The sequence below is a fragment of the Pituophis catenifer genome, unplaced genomic scaffold, assembly GCF_029215685.1.
Source record: "Pituophis catenifer annectens isolate HBS135680 unplaced genomic scaffold, rPitCat1.0.hap2 SCAF_1, whole genome shotgun sequence".
Classification (NCBI taxonomy): Eukaryota; Metazoa; Chordata; class Lepidosauria; order Squamata; family Colubridae; genus Pituophis; species Pituophis catenifer.
The window spans coordinates 347,744,179-347,761,854 of record NW_027256881.1 but is presented as its reverse complement, the minus strand read 5'-3'; the positions used below and the strand labels follow the sequence as shown (position 1 = coordinate 347,761,854).

Genomic DNA, 17,676 nt, shown 5'->3' with positions numbered 1-17,676 from the left:
TGTCATTGCACCAGGTGGCCTTGTGACAAAGTGATTCGTTCTGCTTCCCTCTGGCTGTTTGTGCAGCATTGCAGAAAACTCTGGAGCTCCAGAGAAGGTGAAGTTTCAGGTGGGGGTCAACAACAGTGATTTCATTTATTTTATTTTATTTTCTGAGTGCAGAACATCTTACAATAAAAATAGAAAATGTGCTATTTAAAATTGGCTATTGATCTAAATAAACCAAAAACCAAAAACTATACAATCAATATAAAAATTAAACGCAGAAGGAATTTAAAAACCGTATGTGACATTATACAGGCCATCCTCCTTCAAAGTTACAAAGGCACTGAAAAAAGTGATTTATGAACGTTTTTCACACTTATGACCATTTCATTTATTTATTTATTTATTTATTTATTTTATTTAAATTTGTATACCGCCCTTCTCCTGGTGGACTCAGGGCAGTGCACAGCCAAGTAAAAAGCATCCAATACAAAATTTAAAAAATTAAAAGAATTATATCCTTTGGCTGAAAATTAAGAACCTTACGACTAAAACCCATTAAACAATTAAAAAATCTAATATCTCAAAAACGGGGGGGGGAGTTTCACGCAAGCCCTGCTTTATGGAAGAAAAAAGTTTTTAGGGCGCGGCAAAAAGCCCAGAGATCTGATATCCTCCGTATCTCCGGGGGCAAATCGTTCCAGAGGGCAGGTGCTGCCACAGAGAAGGTCCTCCCCCTGGGGGTCTCCAGCCGACACTGCCTAGCTGACGGCACCCTGAGGTGTCCCTCTCTGTGGGAGCGTACTGGCCGGTGGGAGGCTATTGGCGGCAGAAGGCGGTTCCGCAAATACCCAGGTCCAATGCCATGGAGCGTTTTAAAGGTGGTAACCAATACCTTGAAGCGCACCCGGAAGTCCACCGGGAGCCAATGCAGCTCGCGCAGGAGAGGTGTCACATGGGAGCGCCCTCTTGCTCCCATAATCCCCCATGCAGCCGCATTCTGGACCAGCTGGAGCCTCCGGGTGCACCTCAAGGGGAGCCCCATGTAGAGAGCATTGCAGTAGTCCAGGCGGGAAGTTACGAGTGCCTGAGTGACTGTGCATAAGGAGTCCCGATCCAGAAAGGGATGCAACTGGCAAATCAGGCGAACCTGATGAAAAGCCCCCCTGGCCACGGCCGTCATATGCTCTTCTAAAGACAGTCGTGCATCCAGGAGGACACCCAAGTTGCGAGCCCTCTCCATGGGGGCCAATAACTCGCCCCCAATAGCCAGCGATGGTGCCAGCTGGCTATATCGGGACGCTGGAAGCCACAGCCACTCGGTCTTGGAAGGGTTGAGTTGAAGCCTGTTACTCCCCATCCAGATCCGCACAGCCTCCAAGCACCAGGACATCACTTCAAGGGCATCGTTGGGATGGCCTGGAGTGGAGATCTACAGCTGAGTATCGTCAGCGTACTGATGGAATTCCACCCCGAAGCCACGGATGATCTCGCCCAGCAGCTTCACATAAATGTTGAACAGAAGGGGTGAGAGGACCGATCCCTGTGGCACCCCACACACAAGGCGCCTCAGGGTCAGCCTCTGCCCCCCTGCCAACACTGACTGCGTCCGGTCGGAGAGATAGGAGGAGAACTGCTTCTATAACTTTCGCTGTTAATTTTTTATTTACATAAATAACCACACCATTCTTTTTCTGCGAAGTTGAAGATATATAATGTACTCCTAGTTTTGGATTTATCAAATATTTTTGATCTTGAATTGTGATATGCGTTTCTTGTAAACATATTATATCATTATTAAATTGTTTCAAATATGTAAATAATTTCTTCCTTTTCTGTGCTGAATTCAACCCATTAACATTCCAAGATAGACATTTAAAGGTCATCAGCCTCTTTCTGTAACGCAGAGCAAAATATTTGAAGTTCATCCGAGAGCTTCGATCTCGCTCCTCCCATAGCGCCACTCTCTTGTACGGTACTCTTAACTGCCTTCTTGTCTTGTCTTTCCTGTTGTTGTTGTTGCTTTTGTTTAAGTAGCTTGGATTGAGCTCTAGTTATACGTTGATCTTTAACTTCAGTCAACTGAATCAAATCCAAAATTGGAGAAGAATCCAGCAAGGGCTCACTCAGAAAACCTCCTTCTGCACCTTGCACTATTTCTAATTCCTGCTTAGACTGTTCTTTCAATTGCCTCTCTTCACTCTCCTTAATCTCCAAAACTGTAGATGTACGTGGAGATGGTGTTCTTTCCTTAAGAATAGTACTATAAAAGTGTTGTGCCTTCTCCACGGTATTCAATCGATATCCTTCTCCCTTATATCTAAAAATTATCCCAGCTGGTGCGTCCCACCGGAAGGGTATCTGTAAGTTTTTCAATTCCTTAACAAGAAAACCAAATTCTTTTCTAGCTTTCAGCATTTTAGGAGGTAATTCTTTAAAAATTTCAAGTCGTGAACCCCCCACTTGTACAGAGGTGTGAAAAGATTTTTGCAGGATATCATTTCTAATTTCTCTATCAGTAAAGTATATGACCACATCTCTGGGCAGTTGTCTTTGTCTGGCCACCCAAGAGTTCACTCTGTATATTTTATCTATTTTATGAAATACCAAATCAGGATTAGCTTGTAAAATCTTAGCCAAGGCTTCAGAGCAAACTTGTCTCAAATCCTGTCTCTCCTCCTCTCGAATTCCCCGAAGCCGTATGGCGAATTCCATCGCCCGGAATTGTATCATAACAATCTCATCTTCAATTCTCTGCATTTTATTGTCAACCTCATCAATTTTATAATCATTGTCTTTCATTTTAACATTAACTTCTGATTTAAATTCTTCAACTTTAAAATCAACTGTCCCAATAAATTTTGCCAGGCCAGACGCCACTTCTGAAATTTTTTTGGTCACCTTATTTTGATTCTGTTTCACCATGTCTTTAACTTCATTAATTTCCTGCATAAATTCCTGATGTGATTTTTGAAGTTTATCATCTATCTCCTGTTGAGATTTTTGAAATTTATCATCCAAAGTTTTAGAAATAAATTCTTTTAAATCTCCCACATCAAATTCTTTTTTCTGAGTTTGTAACTGTTGAGCAGGGGGAAGTTGCGTTTCATGTTTGTGTGTGGGGGATCCCCCCCCTAATGCCTTCCCTTCCTGCTTCTTTGAAGCCATCCTGGCTCGTGATCTAGTTTTTCTAAAGAGGGAAGTTCCTTTTCCTTTCCCTCCTGCACAAAGACTTCTAAAAAAGTCCCCCAGATTTGTTCAATTAAAAGCTAAGGTAGAGCAAAGTCCAATATTAGAAAGGGAGAAATTTTTCACTTGCTTCTCTAACAAACAAGGCAACTTTGCAACAACTTGAAGACTTGTAACACAAAATAACTTCACCAATCCACACTCATTGGCTCGTTAACTTTAAGGCTAAGCGCCATGTTTTTTCCCAAAGCACTTTCACTCACTCAAATGTCTCAGTTTGAAAATCAGCAAAGCGCTAATACTTGCGTCTCCAAATTTGAGGGTTCCGATAGGTTCGCTGTTTATTAAAACTTATTCTTTTCAAATTACGTTTCCTGCAGCCGGCTTGTTTTGCGAGAGCAAAGTCGTCCCACGTCGCCCGGAGTTTCCGCAGGTTGGGAGGGAGCCTCGCCCGTTCTCACCCCAGAAACAGTTCCCTGGGGGACAACGGGGGCTCAACCTGTGCCCTGCGATCTCTACTTCTTCAATCCTTGGGATTTTGAAGCTTTCAAGCCGCTTCTGAGTAGCGAAGCGGCTCTACGGGCGGCGGGGCTGGCGGAGCTCCGAAAGGCACCGCCGTCGCCGAAGGCAGAGAAACCGGAAGCCACTAGTTAGGTCTTAATATGAGCTCTTACTCGTGTTCAGTCAGATTCAGACCGGCTAGACCTCCAACTGCTCTCTAGGCGTCTTTTCCGGCGCTTCATCTCCCTCAGCTCCTCAGAGAACCAAGGAGCCAAGTAGACTCGGCGACGGGTCAGAGGCCGCAAAGGCACGACTCGGTCCAAAGCGCCAGCGGCCGCCCTATCCCAGGCAGCCACCAGTTCCTCAGCCGAGTCATGAGTCAGAGCCTCAGGAAATGGCCCAAGCTCTATCTGGAACCTATCAGGATCCATCAGGCACCTGGGGCGGAACCATCTAGCTTGTTCCGCCTCCCTGCAGCGGGGTGTAGCGGTTAGAAAGTCAAGCCTAAGAAGGGAATGATCCGACCATGAAAAGGGCTCAATCGCTACTGCCCCTATCTCGAGATCATTCATCCACTGCCCAGAGACAAAAATCAAGTCCAGAGTGTGTCCTCCTGTGTGAGTGGGTCCATGAATTAACTGGGTCAGGTCCATGGCCATCATGGAAGCCATGAACTCCCGAGCCACCTCAACGTTTCGCCAACAGATGGCAGGTTGAAGTCCCCCATGACCATAAGCCTGGGGGTCTCCACTGCCACCTCGGCAATCACGTTGAGTAGCTCGGGCAGGGCAGCCAAAACGTGGCAGGGAGCCAGGTACATAATCAGTAAGCCCATCTGCCTCCCTTGTCCCCACTTCACCAGGAGAGACTCACATCCGGCTATCTGAGGTGCAGTGGCCTCTCTTGGGACGAGACCCTCCTTCACAAGAACCGCCACCCCCCGCCCATCCCCTGGGCCCTTGGTTGATGGAATGCACAGAAACCTGCTGGGCACATCTCAACGAGGGGGACCCCCCCTCCTGGCCCAACCAGGTCTCCGTAATACCTACCAGGTCCGCACCCCCCTCCTCAGTCAGATCACAAATGAGGGGGGCTTTATTTACCACAGACCTGGCATTGCACAACATCAACCGTAGGCCCTGGGCCTGAGGGTCTGAACAACCTGGGGAGAGAGAAGAGCATTGGGGGCCGGAGCACGCAATCGCTCGCAAGTAGAGAGTGTGTCCTCCCCTAACACGATGTGGCCCCCTACTCCTGCCATATCTGCCCCTCCCACCCACAATGCCGATGGAAACACCCTCCCCCCTATAGGAACTGAGCCTCCCAACACCCTCCGACACCTGTGGGTTGGCCCCCAAACCCACTCCGGTCGTACAAATTACATTTTCCCTCCCACCCCTTAAAAAACGAATTAAAAATGAATACAAAGCACTTTTAAAATCCCCAATGCCTTCGTGCCACCTCTTGGGATCCCAGGACCCATCTTTGAGGTACTTTTTGGCAAGGCCAATAGGCCACTTCCAGGAATGGGGGGCATTCCTCAAAGCCCATAAGTCCAATCTTGCATATAGTCGCGGAGCCATAACAACCATGGAAGAGGGTGCGACAAATGGCAAACAGAAGATGTTGATAGTGGACTGGGAACTGGTTAAAATTCTCCCAAACATCAGGAACCTCCTCACCCAGGCATCCTCTCACAACACCTGGGTGAGGTATAGCTGGTAACTACCGTCGTCCTCACATCACGACGGCATCCTGAACGTCAACTGGGAGTTCTGTCCAGCGGTTTTCTCAGCCCCTGCAGAGCTCCCACCTCTGCATGGCCAGTTCGATGACATAGAACCACCACTGCCCTCTCACGGCAGTGGGAGTCCCCGCAGAGGACAAGCCAGTTCCATGGAGGAGGTAAAACCAGCGTCCTCACAGCCGTCCAAGTCTGAGTTCCAGCTCGCTGGTACTGGGCGGAATCCCCAGATGGACTAAATGGGGCCCAAGGTCTAATGCCCCCTCTCGGGGGGGGGGGTAGAGAAGTCTTGTGGGGTTACTGCCCTCCAAAGACCCCTCTTGCCCAGGGAGTGCCCAGGAAACACAATGGGCACAGCTAATACAGCTCCAGTGGATAATCTCAGCGGCAACCAGCAGAGGGCAGAGGTGGTCCCTTGATGTTCCATGGGTACAGCAGGGCTCACAATCGCCTTCGGCATCAGCAGAACAAGGCCCAGGGAAGCAAGCCACCTCCAACTCCCTTCGGCTCTGCCCCTCCAGCCTTCGTCTCCTCCGCCGATCGGCTCGAGACCCCTCAGGCTTTCCAAGAGACCCTCTCCGACGTTCCTGGAGAGGGTCCGCACCGTCCTCACTCCTCAGCCTCCCAACGACCTGGCCTGCCGACTCCGCTGCTACAGCCTCTCCAGACCTCGCAGCTCTGTCGCCGACCGCCCGATTCCGTCGCTGAGAGCCCAGGCACCATCCACGACTCGGTGAGTCCCACCGCAGCCATCTCACCCCTCGCCCAGGCAGCAGCGAGCCTCCTCAGAGACCCCAGACAGCTAGTCCATTCCTCCGGTAAAACCTCTCTCCACCCATGTCGGGGGGTGTGTGCTGTAACAACACCCCCCTCGGCAGTCCTGTTTAACCAAAATCGCTACCCCTTGGCAGAGGCTTAACATGCAGCGGCCATGTTGAAGACGGAAGTTTCCATGTTCCATTGCAGCATTCCCATGGGCATGTGGTCAAAATTCGGGCCCTTGGCAACTGGCTCATATTTATGACGGTTGCAGTGTCCTGGGGTCACGTGATCCCCTTTTGCGACCTTCCAACAAGACAGGTCAATGGGGAAGCCAGATTCATTTAACAACCATGTCATTAACAGGGGTGGAGGGCATGGATCCAGTTCACAGGTGGTCACAACTACATCCCATGGACTCTGTTGACATCTTTGGGATTAACTGAATCAAACTGTTGCTAGATAACTGGGTAAGTCCTTTCCCCAGCCTTCTCCATAGGATCCACACCATGCTTGGCCTCCAACTGGGAAGAGATCCAAGTAATTTTATCAACCAGAATTCCTCTGTGAGTGTGAGAAAAAAAAATTCCCTCACAGTTGCTGTGCCTATTAATGGCCTTTGGCTTAGATAATTGAATAGGCCAATCAGAGTGCAGCTCCTGGTTTTGAATCTCCGGGGCTTTTTCTATGCCTTCCCTAACTGTCACTAACTGTCACTAACTGTCAGTATATAAGGAGCTGCTTGCCAGCAGGCTAACCCAGTTCGGGATCAGAGGCAGAGCTGAAGTCCCTAAAGCCTCTCCCTTCTGAGGAAGAAAGGCCCAAACTCCAATCGTACAGGGCGATTGGAGAAAGAGCTGACAAGATACTTAAGGAAGAGACTGACAACGGATATTCTGTTGAATAAGCTTTGTTTATTTTCGTAAATAAAACAGTTTAGTTTAAAAATCTTCGTGAGGCTCATTTATTTCATAGATTGTAAACATATAAAGTTACGGTCCACCATCTTTATAACATCCTGTGAGGCCTGAAGGAAAACCTACACATGACCCTTACCCAGAAGGTTCCAGATCATCTTTAAAAAGGCCACGGGTGTCACTCAGTGTTATAAGAAGTGCAAAAAGAATGGAGAAATATTGACATTTTGAGGCTTGTAGTGCCATGAGGTGGGCCTTAATAGAAGCTCTAGCTCAGATATGTCAAACACAAGGCCCCTCCCACCCCAGTCCACACACAGGAGGGGACGAGTGCACAGGGTCCAACAGTGTCTGGCAGTAGTCACAGCCCATGCTGGGCAGGTGGGTCCAAGCACTGGGACTGCTAGGCTGGCCCTCCAAGCAAAAGGGAGAGGCAGAGCTGCCCACTCGCTCACCCACTCTGTCCCATGGCCATCCCAGCTGGGACGGGGCAGGCAGCTGCATGGTCCTCTTGTAGACCAAACCTCATGCCTTCCCCCAGGGATCTGCTTCCACCTCCTGCTGCTGCCATCATGGGGCTTAGCCTGTGCTTTCCAAACCTCTTCCTCCAGCTCCACAGACATGTGGGATAAGCCTCTCACCCATTTTCACACCCACAATGGCCTCAGTATATGGGAAGGGCAGGGAGACCCATCTCCAAGAGGCAGCCGGGACTCCCCTTCCTACTCTGCCTTGCCTGAGCCCAGCCCCAGAGCTGACCTACATGCCCTACACCAGCGTACATTGAGACCCCACGTCCAGGCCACCCCCACCTCACCCCCTGCCTCACCTTCAAGAAGTGGCACCAGCAGAAGCAGAGACTTCCAGCAGGAGCCCCACTGTCCCTCAGCAGCTGTGAAATGCCCTCCAGAGGCTCAGACATGGAGGTTGTTGTGCAGCAAGAAGGTTCGTACAGTACAGGGGTGAAATGCTCCCGGTTCGGACCGGCTCGGGTGAGCAATGGCAGCAGGCAGTTCGGAGAACCGTAGCAAAAATCCCTGCCCCTGCCCCCCCCCATGCCTAGCTGAGCCACGCGATCATCAGAGCCTTTTTTTTTATTTTAAATGGCTCTGATGATCCAAGCTCTGACGATCCCAGCTGAGTTGCCTGCTGATCAGGCAACTCAGCTGGGATCGTCAGAGCCTTTTGAAAGCATTTTTTTACATGGTTTTACATGTAAAAAATGGTTTTAAAAGTAAAAAAAAAAATTGGCCACGCCCACCCAATCACATTACCCCCCCCCACACACACACACACCAAGACACGGCAACAGAACCGGTAGTAACAAATTTTAGATTTCACCCCTGGTACAGTAGTAACAATCCCAACTGGTCATGTGCATAAATCTTCAGGAAAAGAATTTCAGACCTGGCAATTTGGGGAGCAGCACCCCAAAAGACCAAAAGAGACACCCGGATGACAATTCCTACCCTTAGGATACAGCAACAGAAATTTTCAAATCTTGCCAAAAAATTGCAGTTAATATCCTGAGATTCTTCCTCAAATTCCATTCATGCCTTGTGCCACTATTCCCAAGTAGCCCTCCTATTATCTGACCCAACTAGGGGACCAGCCAAAATCCATCTTGTGTGCAGGGGTCACTTTCATGTAGGTCAACAACACAATTTCCCCATCACTCCATCTGCTCTGTGAATTACAAGAGACACAAACATGTTTTCCATTCTGCTGTATGAAGAGAAGCTGTTGCTAAAGGGATAGGACAATGGCTTTCCCTGCAATTATCCAAAAAAAATAAAAAATAAAATAACAGTCATTCTTCATGTATCCCCTGTGGATTTCCAGACACAAAGATCTTCCAGGATAAAACCTGCTTTAAAAATATCTCTGAATTCATTAGATGTGGGGAAGAACATATCAACTTAAGCTGCCTTGTAAAGAACTCACTCCTGGGATTGAAGAGACTTGCATGTCTTTATTTCTTCTATGGTCACAGCCCAAGCTCAGGTAAGAAAAAATATTGTTGACATAAATTTGTCCTGGTGCCATCCAGGTGGCACAGATGGTGTCTGATCTGCTAAACTTCCAGTGAGATTTCAGGACCAACCTTCAGATCAGTTTCTGCATAATCCTTGATTTCTGTTCTAGGAGGGAAAGTGAGAAGACTGAGGGGGCAGGAGTCATGCTGCTTCTAATGCTGATGCTTTTCTGGCTCCTGGCTCCAACTACAGCAAAGAGGCTGCAAACCATTTGTGTGATCAGGGATTATATCCAGTTAAAGGAAAGCTTCTATAGGCCTGGTGATCTCATTATTGGTGGGAATTTGCCCATGGGAGACATTTACGGGTCTGTTGTCCAAGACTTTAATAAAGTGAATCATCATTTCCATATTGGGTAAGTTTCAGCTGGAGGGAAAACATGCAGATAATTATTCTCTTTGCTTTAAATTCAGGGACTTTTTTCCAAAAATACTTCTACTATTGGTACTGTCCTGGTGTAGTTCACATTTTGTGCTTTTCTCCATAAAGTAGCAAGCTCTTCAAACAGGCTGGAATTCTCAATCTCTTCATCAGGAAGATGATAAACAACAAAAATGAAGAGGGAAGCTGTCTGGCCTAGTAAAGAAGTTGAATTATAATATTAATCTGAACAGAAACTTCTGGTAGAAAGTTCAAATAAAAGCTCAGCACTCTTTAAGTGTTCAGGAGTTACAAAAATCGCTCTCAGTGTTGGAATCAGCACTGCCTTCAGTAAATTTTGGAGGTGACCCTCACTTTTTTTCTGTGCTCATCAATCTTTACCACACCTGAAGAAGCTGCTCCAAGAGAGACTTTAAATAATTACATTGAAAGTGAAGCAGTTGGAAAGGATTACAGCCACCGCAGCAAAGTGAATATGGCAGGGACGATAAAGAGTATAAAACAGTCCAGGATATCTACGGAAAGACTTGTCTCCTTACTCACAAAGTCATCCAAGTTTAGCCAAGGAAAATCCTCTGAAGAAAACCCAACCCAATGAAATTTGGGAGTTTCTGCCCTCAAAAGGCCCCCCAAACAGTGAAGCAAATTCTACAGCCATGTACAAGCTTTCCTGTAATGTTTGCCAATGTTTTGCTCACTACAGACGCATCACTAATTACTACCAGCAGTTCCTTGCATTGATGTTTGCTGTCTCCGAAGTCAATAAGGATTTGATTCTGCTTCCCAACATCTCCCTTGGATTCCACATCTACTGCCATTTCCAGAGGGAGATATTTATTTCCTTAAACAGCCTCTCCATGCTCTCCTCACGAGGCCAAGTGGTTCCAGGGTACAAATGTCACCTGCAGGACACTCTGCTCTCCGTCATTGGTGGTCTCAATGCCAGGTCCTCAAGGCTGATGGCCTCCATCTTCAGCATCTTCAAGGTCCCACAGGTAAGAGAGCTCCCTTGGATACAATATGGATAAGACAAAGATGAAAACACACACATAAGCCAAGAGGAAATTAAAAGTAGTTTGGGGGAGGCACATCACGAGCCTGTGACTCTCTGTTTATTCTTCATAAAAGAGTAGCCATCATTTTAGTGACATTTATTTCCTGTATCAGGTTGTTGGGTTCTTCTCTTGTCTTCTGACATATCACAATCAGTCAAGATGTGTAAGTGGTGGCTCTCCCTAAGAAGGGAAGGAGATGAAGCTTGCCAGGTTGACTGGTGGAGCAAAATCCTTACAATGGTGACTCCTAAAGTTGCCCTAAGACTTTACTTTGTCTTTGAAAGATGAATCTCACTGTTTTTCAGCTCGGTGTTGGCTTTGAGTTCTCTCAGGGAGAGAGAAGAGTTTATCCTTCCTTTTTCTGGATTAATCCCAAGGAATATCCTCAGTATGTAGGTCTAGTCAAACTACTCCTGTATTTCCAGTGGAACTGGGTGGGACTTATCACCACTGAAGATGACAGGGGAGAACATTTCATCTCAATTCTGACACCAATGCTCCAGGAGAAGGAGATCTGCCTGGCCTTCACTGAAAGGTTGAAATTAGATGATCTTGAGATTATATTCAAAAAATTACTTCTCATTTTCCAGTCTTGCTCAAAAACTGAAGTGATTATTGTGTTTGGAGACCCCAATTGTAGTTCCAGTATACAGGTAATGTTGTTTGTCCATAAAAAATCAGAGAAGAAAACATTTCAGAATGTTTGGATCTTAACCTCCCATTGGAAACTTAGTGTGGAGGAAACTGAAAACACCTTGCTATTTCTAAAGACTTTCCATGGAGTCCTGCATTTTAGGGATCACATCAGGGATGTCTCAGAATTCAGCCATTTCCTCCTGTCTTTAGACCCCTTGAACCCACAAGGGGATGTATTTCTCCCTCCATGGTGGGAAAAGGTCTTTCGCTGCAAGATTCACCAACGAAGCAAGATCCTTCCAAAGGGGAAAAAACAATGTACAGGAAAGGAGAATCTGCTGAATCTGCCCAATTACACTTTTGAAACAAGCATGACAGCTGAAAGTTACAATATCTACAATGCCATTTTTGCTGTGGCACACGCTTTACATGTAATGTATGGACCCAGAGCCCAACCGACCATGATGAGGCATGGAAAGAGGATCTCCAATGTCCAGTCATGGCAGGTAATTTCTGTGGCTTCCTTAGAAAGGAAAACATATTAAAAGCAATTATTACAAATATATGAAATAAGAATAATGTTTTGTTGGAAGAGTTTGGGGGGGGGGAGAAGAGAAGTAAACCAAATGAGCTGTCCATAAGATTGATAGAAGAAAGACCTTCGTAAAGTCCTGAAAGGCTTCAATAGTTGCCAGAGTTTCAGAGGTAACCATGACAGGGAGTATATGTCAGCTGAGACCAAAAGAACAATCTGGCTGTTTTTGAGAAAGAAGCTTCCAGAAGTCAGTAGAAGTCCTACTTGAGACAGTTGCATAACAACCTCCGTTTCCCTCAGCATATAACCCAAATCCAACTTGTAGAAAGACACTCAATTCCTTTTACCCTTGGTTTATGTTTCTATCAGTTAACATCCTGTTTGACCCCACCCAATTTGTCCAGTTTTACATTTATCGTACTGCTCAGGTTGTAGTGTGAATGCAGCAAATCTTTGTTCACCTGAGCACATAAAGCAGGACTCAAAATAGTCTTAATGGGTTGTTTGTCTCAAACACATCAGACTTTTCTGCATTAATGGATAGACCTTGAACTTCTCTGAACAGTGAAGAGAAAAACCAGGGCAAGCCTTTCCTTTTCCTTGATGTCCATTTCATCAGACATTGTTCTTGCTCTGTTCAATTCTCAGACAGAGAAAATCAGAGGAATTGTACTCTGTTCTCATACAAATTATTTCATTGTTGCTAAAGTGAATTTATCGGTTACAAGACCCCAGGACAAAGTAAATATTTAAAACTACATGTAATCAAGTATTACAGGAGGAAAACCATATATGACCTCGTAGACGACCCTCATTCTGTCAAAGATCTTGGAGTACTCATCTCAAATGATCTAAGTACCAGAGCTCACTGTAACAACATTGCCAAAAAAGCATTAAGAGTTGTTAATCTAATCTTGCAAAGCTTCATTTCTGGTAATATTATACTGCAAACTAGGACATACAAAACCTTTGCTAGACCAATTCTTGAATACAGCTCATCTGCCTGGACTCCGCACTGTATTTCAGACATTAATACAATTGAGCGAGTCCAGAGATATTTCACGAGAAGAGTACTCCACTCCTCTGCTCACAACAGAATACCTTATGCTACCAGGCTTGAAATCTTGGAATTAGACAATTTAGAACTACGCCGCCTTCAGTCTGACCTAAGTGTAGTATACAAAATTATCTGCTACAGTGTCCTACCTGTCAATGACTACTTCAGCTTCAACTACAATAATACATGAGCACACAATAGATACAAACTCAAGGTAAACCGCGCCAAACTCAATTGCAGAAAATACGACTTCAGCAACAGAGTGCTCAATGCCTGGAATGCAATACCTGACTCTGTGGTTACTTCCCCAAACCCGCAAAACTTTAACCTTAGATTTTCTACTGTTGACCTCACCCCATTCCCAAGACGTCTGTAAGTGGCGTGCATAAGCATCCCAACAAGCCTAATGTCCCTGTCCTTATATTCCTTTTTATTTAATTTTTTCATGTATCCAAATTCTGTTTATACTTTTACCTGTTATCTTATATATGATTGACAAATAAATAAATTCAATTAATTAATTTAAAACATATGATTAATTTTGGAATGTGGCACTAAAATCTTTCAGTGTACTTATTCTGATAAAGCTTGATTTGAGGCAAACATGATACCAAGGACCAAAGGAAAACCTTTTGTAGTTTCAGAGTTAAATATTTGGTGTTACTGCAGATTCCTCAGTTCTCCACCAAGAGAACTCCTCTAGCTTTTTAGACATGAACTCATCTTCTCAAGATGGTCACCATGTTCTGATAGAAGCCATAACCATAGCTCTAGCCCAAATACTCCTATTTCTGAAGGTCTCCTTTATTTCAGATTCTTCCCTATTTGAGGAATGTGCAGTTCAACAACAGTGCTGGAGAGGAAGTCTCCTTCTCAGAAGATGGACTGGGATCTGCTCGTTATGATCTTCTTAACTGGGTTCTCCTCCCCAATCAATCTTTTCTCCCCAAGAAGGTTGGGCAAGTAAATCCTGAGGCTCCCCCAGGACAAGATTTCACCATTAAATCTGATGGAATTGTCTGGGGCACAAAGGTGAGCTGCAAGGAAATGTTGTAAATTCAAAGAAAGATTCATTCTCTTCTTGAGATGTACAACATCTTTCTAACTGGAAAAATAATCAATTGAATCAGAAATCTTGGCAGTCATTTGGTGTAAAATCAGCTTTGCATGTAACACGTTTGATGCCTGATTTGTGTCATTCCACAAAGGGTTAGCCTTGGGAACAATGTCTGCTTGAAATGCAGGATGCAATTAGAGCAAGCAACAGTGATTTCCATGGACCATTGATGTTCAGTGTATCCTCGTGGTTCTTTTTTTCAGAAATGCTGTAGTTCAGTCACAAGCCTTCCTCTACAGGCTGAGATCCCAGTTCCAATCTCCAACATCTGATGGTAGGTTGGGAGTGACAATGGCCTGAGTCCCCCAGCAGCTGTTCCTGGTTTTTGATAGATGGTGGCAATCTATTTCTTAAGAAGAGAATCTGAAAATAGAAGTAGGAATAAAAAAGGGAAATAGGAATGAGGGAAAGAATGAATGCAGCAAGTTGATTGCTTAAGTAATTTCAAATATTTCTCTTTCAGACCATCCCCTTTGCCAGATGTGGCACAAAGAGATGCCATGCAGGAGAGAGGAGAAGAGTTTCAGAGGGCGAGCCAGTTTGCTGCTACCAGTGTGATCCTTGTCCAGAAGGGACATTTTCAAATCAGACAGGTAGAGCAGACTTCAAAAATAGATCTTCCAGGATCAAAGAAGACATTCATTAAATCTATTTTGTTTATTGTGATCATTTTTGATAAGATTGAGTTCTGTTTTCAGCAGAACTTTTCAGTTGATGGATCTAAATTGCCCTGGCCACAGAAGTCACCTTTCCTAATCCTCAGCAGTTCCATGCAGGACAGTTTTAGGGCAGAATTTATGAATCTCCAAATTGCATTTCAACTCCTCCTGTAATATCTGATTGTGAAACCCAAATTCTAATCTTTTCCTGAAGAAGGAAGTGGGGTTTTCAGTCCAAGCTTTAATTCTTATTACTTAATGCATGCTTCATCCATCAATACTATCAACCTCTGAGGAAATAGTTCTGCCAGAGAAAGAGGAGATTCATCTATCTGTGCCTCTTTGATAGAGTAGGAGTGATCAAATAAGTCTGAATGAACAGATTTGAAGCACAAAACAGACAGGTTAAGGCAGGGATCATGTACAGATAAACAAATAGCAACATTCCTGGATAACAGGTCTATCGATGTTCTGTGTGTTCCATTATAAAGTAGGGAAGAAAACAGGCAGCAATCTCAAACTGAAACCCACAATATTCATGGAATTGCATAGTGAATGGATAGCTGGAATTGAACTAATCCTCGTCACTAGCTAATCTATCCTAGAATAATTATAAATGCAGCATGATTTCCTTGAATGAATGAATTCTTAAACAAAGATTCTTGATTTCAGATGCTGCTCACTGTGAACTCTGCCCAGAAGACCAATATCCCAACAAGGACAAGGACCACTGCATTGCCAAGAAAATCCACTTCCTTGCCTATCAAGACACCCTGGGATACACTTTAGCTTCTCTCGCTCTTTTTCTCTCTGTGAGCACATCTGCAGTCCTGGTGATTTTCTATAAATATCATGACACACCAATTGTTAAAGCCAACAACAGAGAACTCACCTACATCCTCCTCATCTCCCTCCTGCTCTGCTTCCTCTGCTCCTTCCTCTTCATTGGTCAACCAGGGAAGCTCACCTGTCTCTTCCAACAATCTGCCTTTGCCATTCTCTTTTCCCCGGCAGTTTCCTCTGTGTTGGCAAAAACTGTCATGGTGGTTCTGGCCTTCATGGCCACCAAGCCTGGAAACAGGTCAAGGAAACTCTTAGGAAAACCACTGACCAACTCCATTGTCTTAGCCTGTCCTCTGGTCCAAGCAGTACTTTGTGCCACCTGGCTGACAACTTCTCCCCCATTTCCTAACTTGGATTTCCACTCCTTGTTTGGAGAGATCATCTTGGAATGTAAGGAAGGTTCAGCTTTCATGTTTTACATTGTCCTCATCTATCTAGCTTTTTTGGCCTTCATCAGTTTCACAGTGGCATTTCTAGCTAGGAAATTGCCTGATAGTTTTAATGAAGCCGAGTTCATTACTTTTAGCATGCTGGTCTTTTGCAGTGTTTGGATCACCTTCCTCCCCACCTACCTGAGCACCAAAGGAAAATCCATGGTGGCTGTGGAGATCTTCTCAATTTTGGCCTCTGGGGCTGGTCTCTTGGCTTGTATCTTTTTCCCCAAATGCTACATTATTCTGCTGAGGCCCGATCTGAATTGTAGAGAAAATATAGTAAGAAACAAGAATATCTAACCAAGGCAAGGAGTTGCCTCATTTATATTTGTCTTTCTGGCATGCTTAGAATGTGATAAGATTTCTAATAAATGATGACATGAAGGAGGAATTTATCCATAAAAGAATTCCTTATCCTTGCTTACAATATTCCTCTGGTCAGTCTTTTGTTTTTCATGTTTTCAAAGTGTCCTTAGTGAGGTACAGTGCCCTGTATGGAAGGAAAACTTCTTGTTAAAGATTTGTTTATCATTTTGGATATTTCTAAGTTTATATGGCAAAGGAAAAAACCAAGAATCTGATACAAACTACTGCAAGATGCTCAGGAAAAAGGGGGGTTGGGTTTTCCAGACTTGAAATTGTATTTTGAGGCATGTTGTCTGGCCTGGTTAAAAGAGTGGGTGAACCTCCAGAATAAGAGGCTACTTGGATTAGGGGGCCAGGAATAAAGATTTGGTTATTTATGGTATGATAAAGTTAAAGTTAATGTTGATTTTAATAATTACTTTGCTTGATGTGCCATACTTAAAGTTTGGAATAAATATAAAACAAGGTTCTATACGAAGTTGCCTCTTTGGGTGTCCCCTCAAGAAGCTTTTTTAAGAAAATAAATAGTGGCGAAGCCAGACCGCTAGACGTATGGTAAAATATTATTTTTCAACTCTGGTGAACCTACCTTAAAGTTGAGGGAAGAATTTGAATTAGAAGGGTATGTTTGCCATTGGTTTACATATCAAGAACTGAAAGAATGGCTTAAATCAAATAAAAAGAGTTGTGGGTTTGATTTTGCTAAAGAATGAATTGGAAATATTACCGTGTGGTAGTGATGAACATATTATTGCTAAGATTTATAAAATGTTATTGAAATGGAATTTGGAAAGTGAACATGTAAAGCACTGTATGATTCACTGGTTAAGGAATTTTGTATATAATGTGATGCTTGAACAATTAGAATATATGTGGATGAAAGGTTTAAAATTTACACTAAACTATAATTTAAAAGAAAAATTTTATAAGATGATGTATCGCTGGCATTTAACACCAGATAAGTTATCCAGAATGTATAAAGGTATTTCAAATGAATGTTGTAAATGTAAAAGAAAAAAGGAAGTTTTCCCATTTATGGTGGACATGTGATAAAGCAAAGAAATTTTGGAGTAAGATTCATATTATAATACAGAATATTCTTCAAATGAAAGTAAAAATGGAACCAGAAACTTTTCCTTTCGGTTTAATGGAAAAAGACTTGGAGAAAAATTTTGATCTTATAGATATTGACAGCAGCAAGAGTATTATACGCACAAAAATGGAATGACATTTAGATTCCCACTATGGATGAATGGCTACAGAAGCTGATGGAGTTGGAAGAAGTGGCAAAATTGATCATTTTGGTTAAAGGAAAGAATATAAGTACCTTTATTTCCACATGGAAACCGCTTCTGAACTTTGTGCTTGAGGTGGAAAAAAATGAAACTTTGAGTTTGGGTTTTACCTATTAGATTGATATGTTTTTATAGAAATTGATAGTTTATATTACTATGGAAAAAAA

General features: G+C 44.1%; 1 protein-coding gene across 1 annotated transcript; it reads left to right on the top strand.

Annotated features, from left to right (window-relative positions):
- The first annotated feature begins 5,837 nt into the window (after positions 1–5,837).
- LOC139312454 (uncharacterized) lies at positions 5,838–16,148 on the top strand. Its single transcript, XM_070937259.1, has 5 exons — positions 5,838–6,152; positions 9,089–9,099; positions 9,241–9,486; positions 10,216–10,507; positions 15,270–16,148. Exons 1-5 carry the CDS (start codon positions 5,838–5,840, stop codon positions 16,146–16,148), a joined length of 1,743 nt encoding a protein of 580 aa, XP_070793360.1.
- Positions 16,149–17,676: the final 1,528 nt, after the last annotated feature.

Coding starts and splice junctions, on each gene's coding strand:
- LOC139312454 (XM_070937259.1), top strand. CDS start 5,838: ATGTTCCATGGGTACAGCAGGGCTCACAATCGCCTTCGGCATCAGCAG. Junction 9,487..10,215: donor AATCATCATTTCCATATTGG/GTAAGTTTCAGC, acceptor TGCTCACTACAG/ACGCATCACTAATTACTACC. Junction 10,508..15,269: donor GCATCTTCAAGGTCCCACAG/GTAAGAGAGCTC, acceptor GAACTCTGCCCA/GAAGACCAATATCCCAACAA.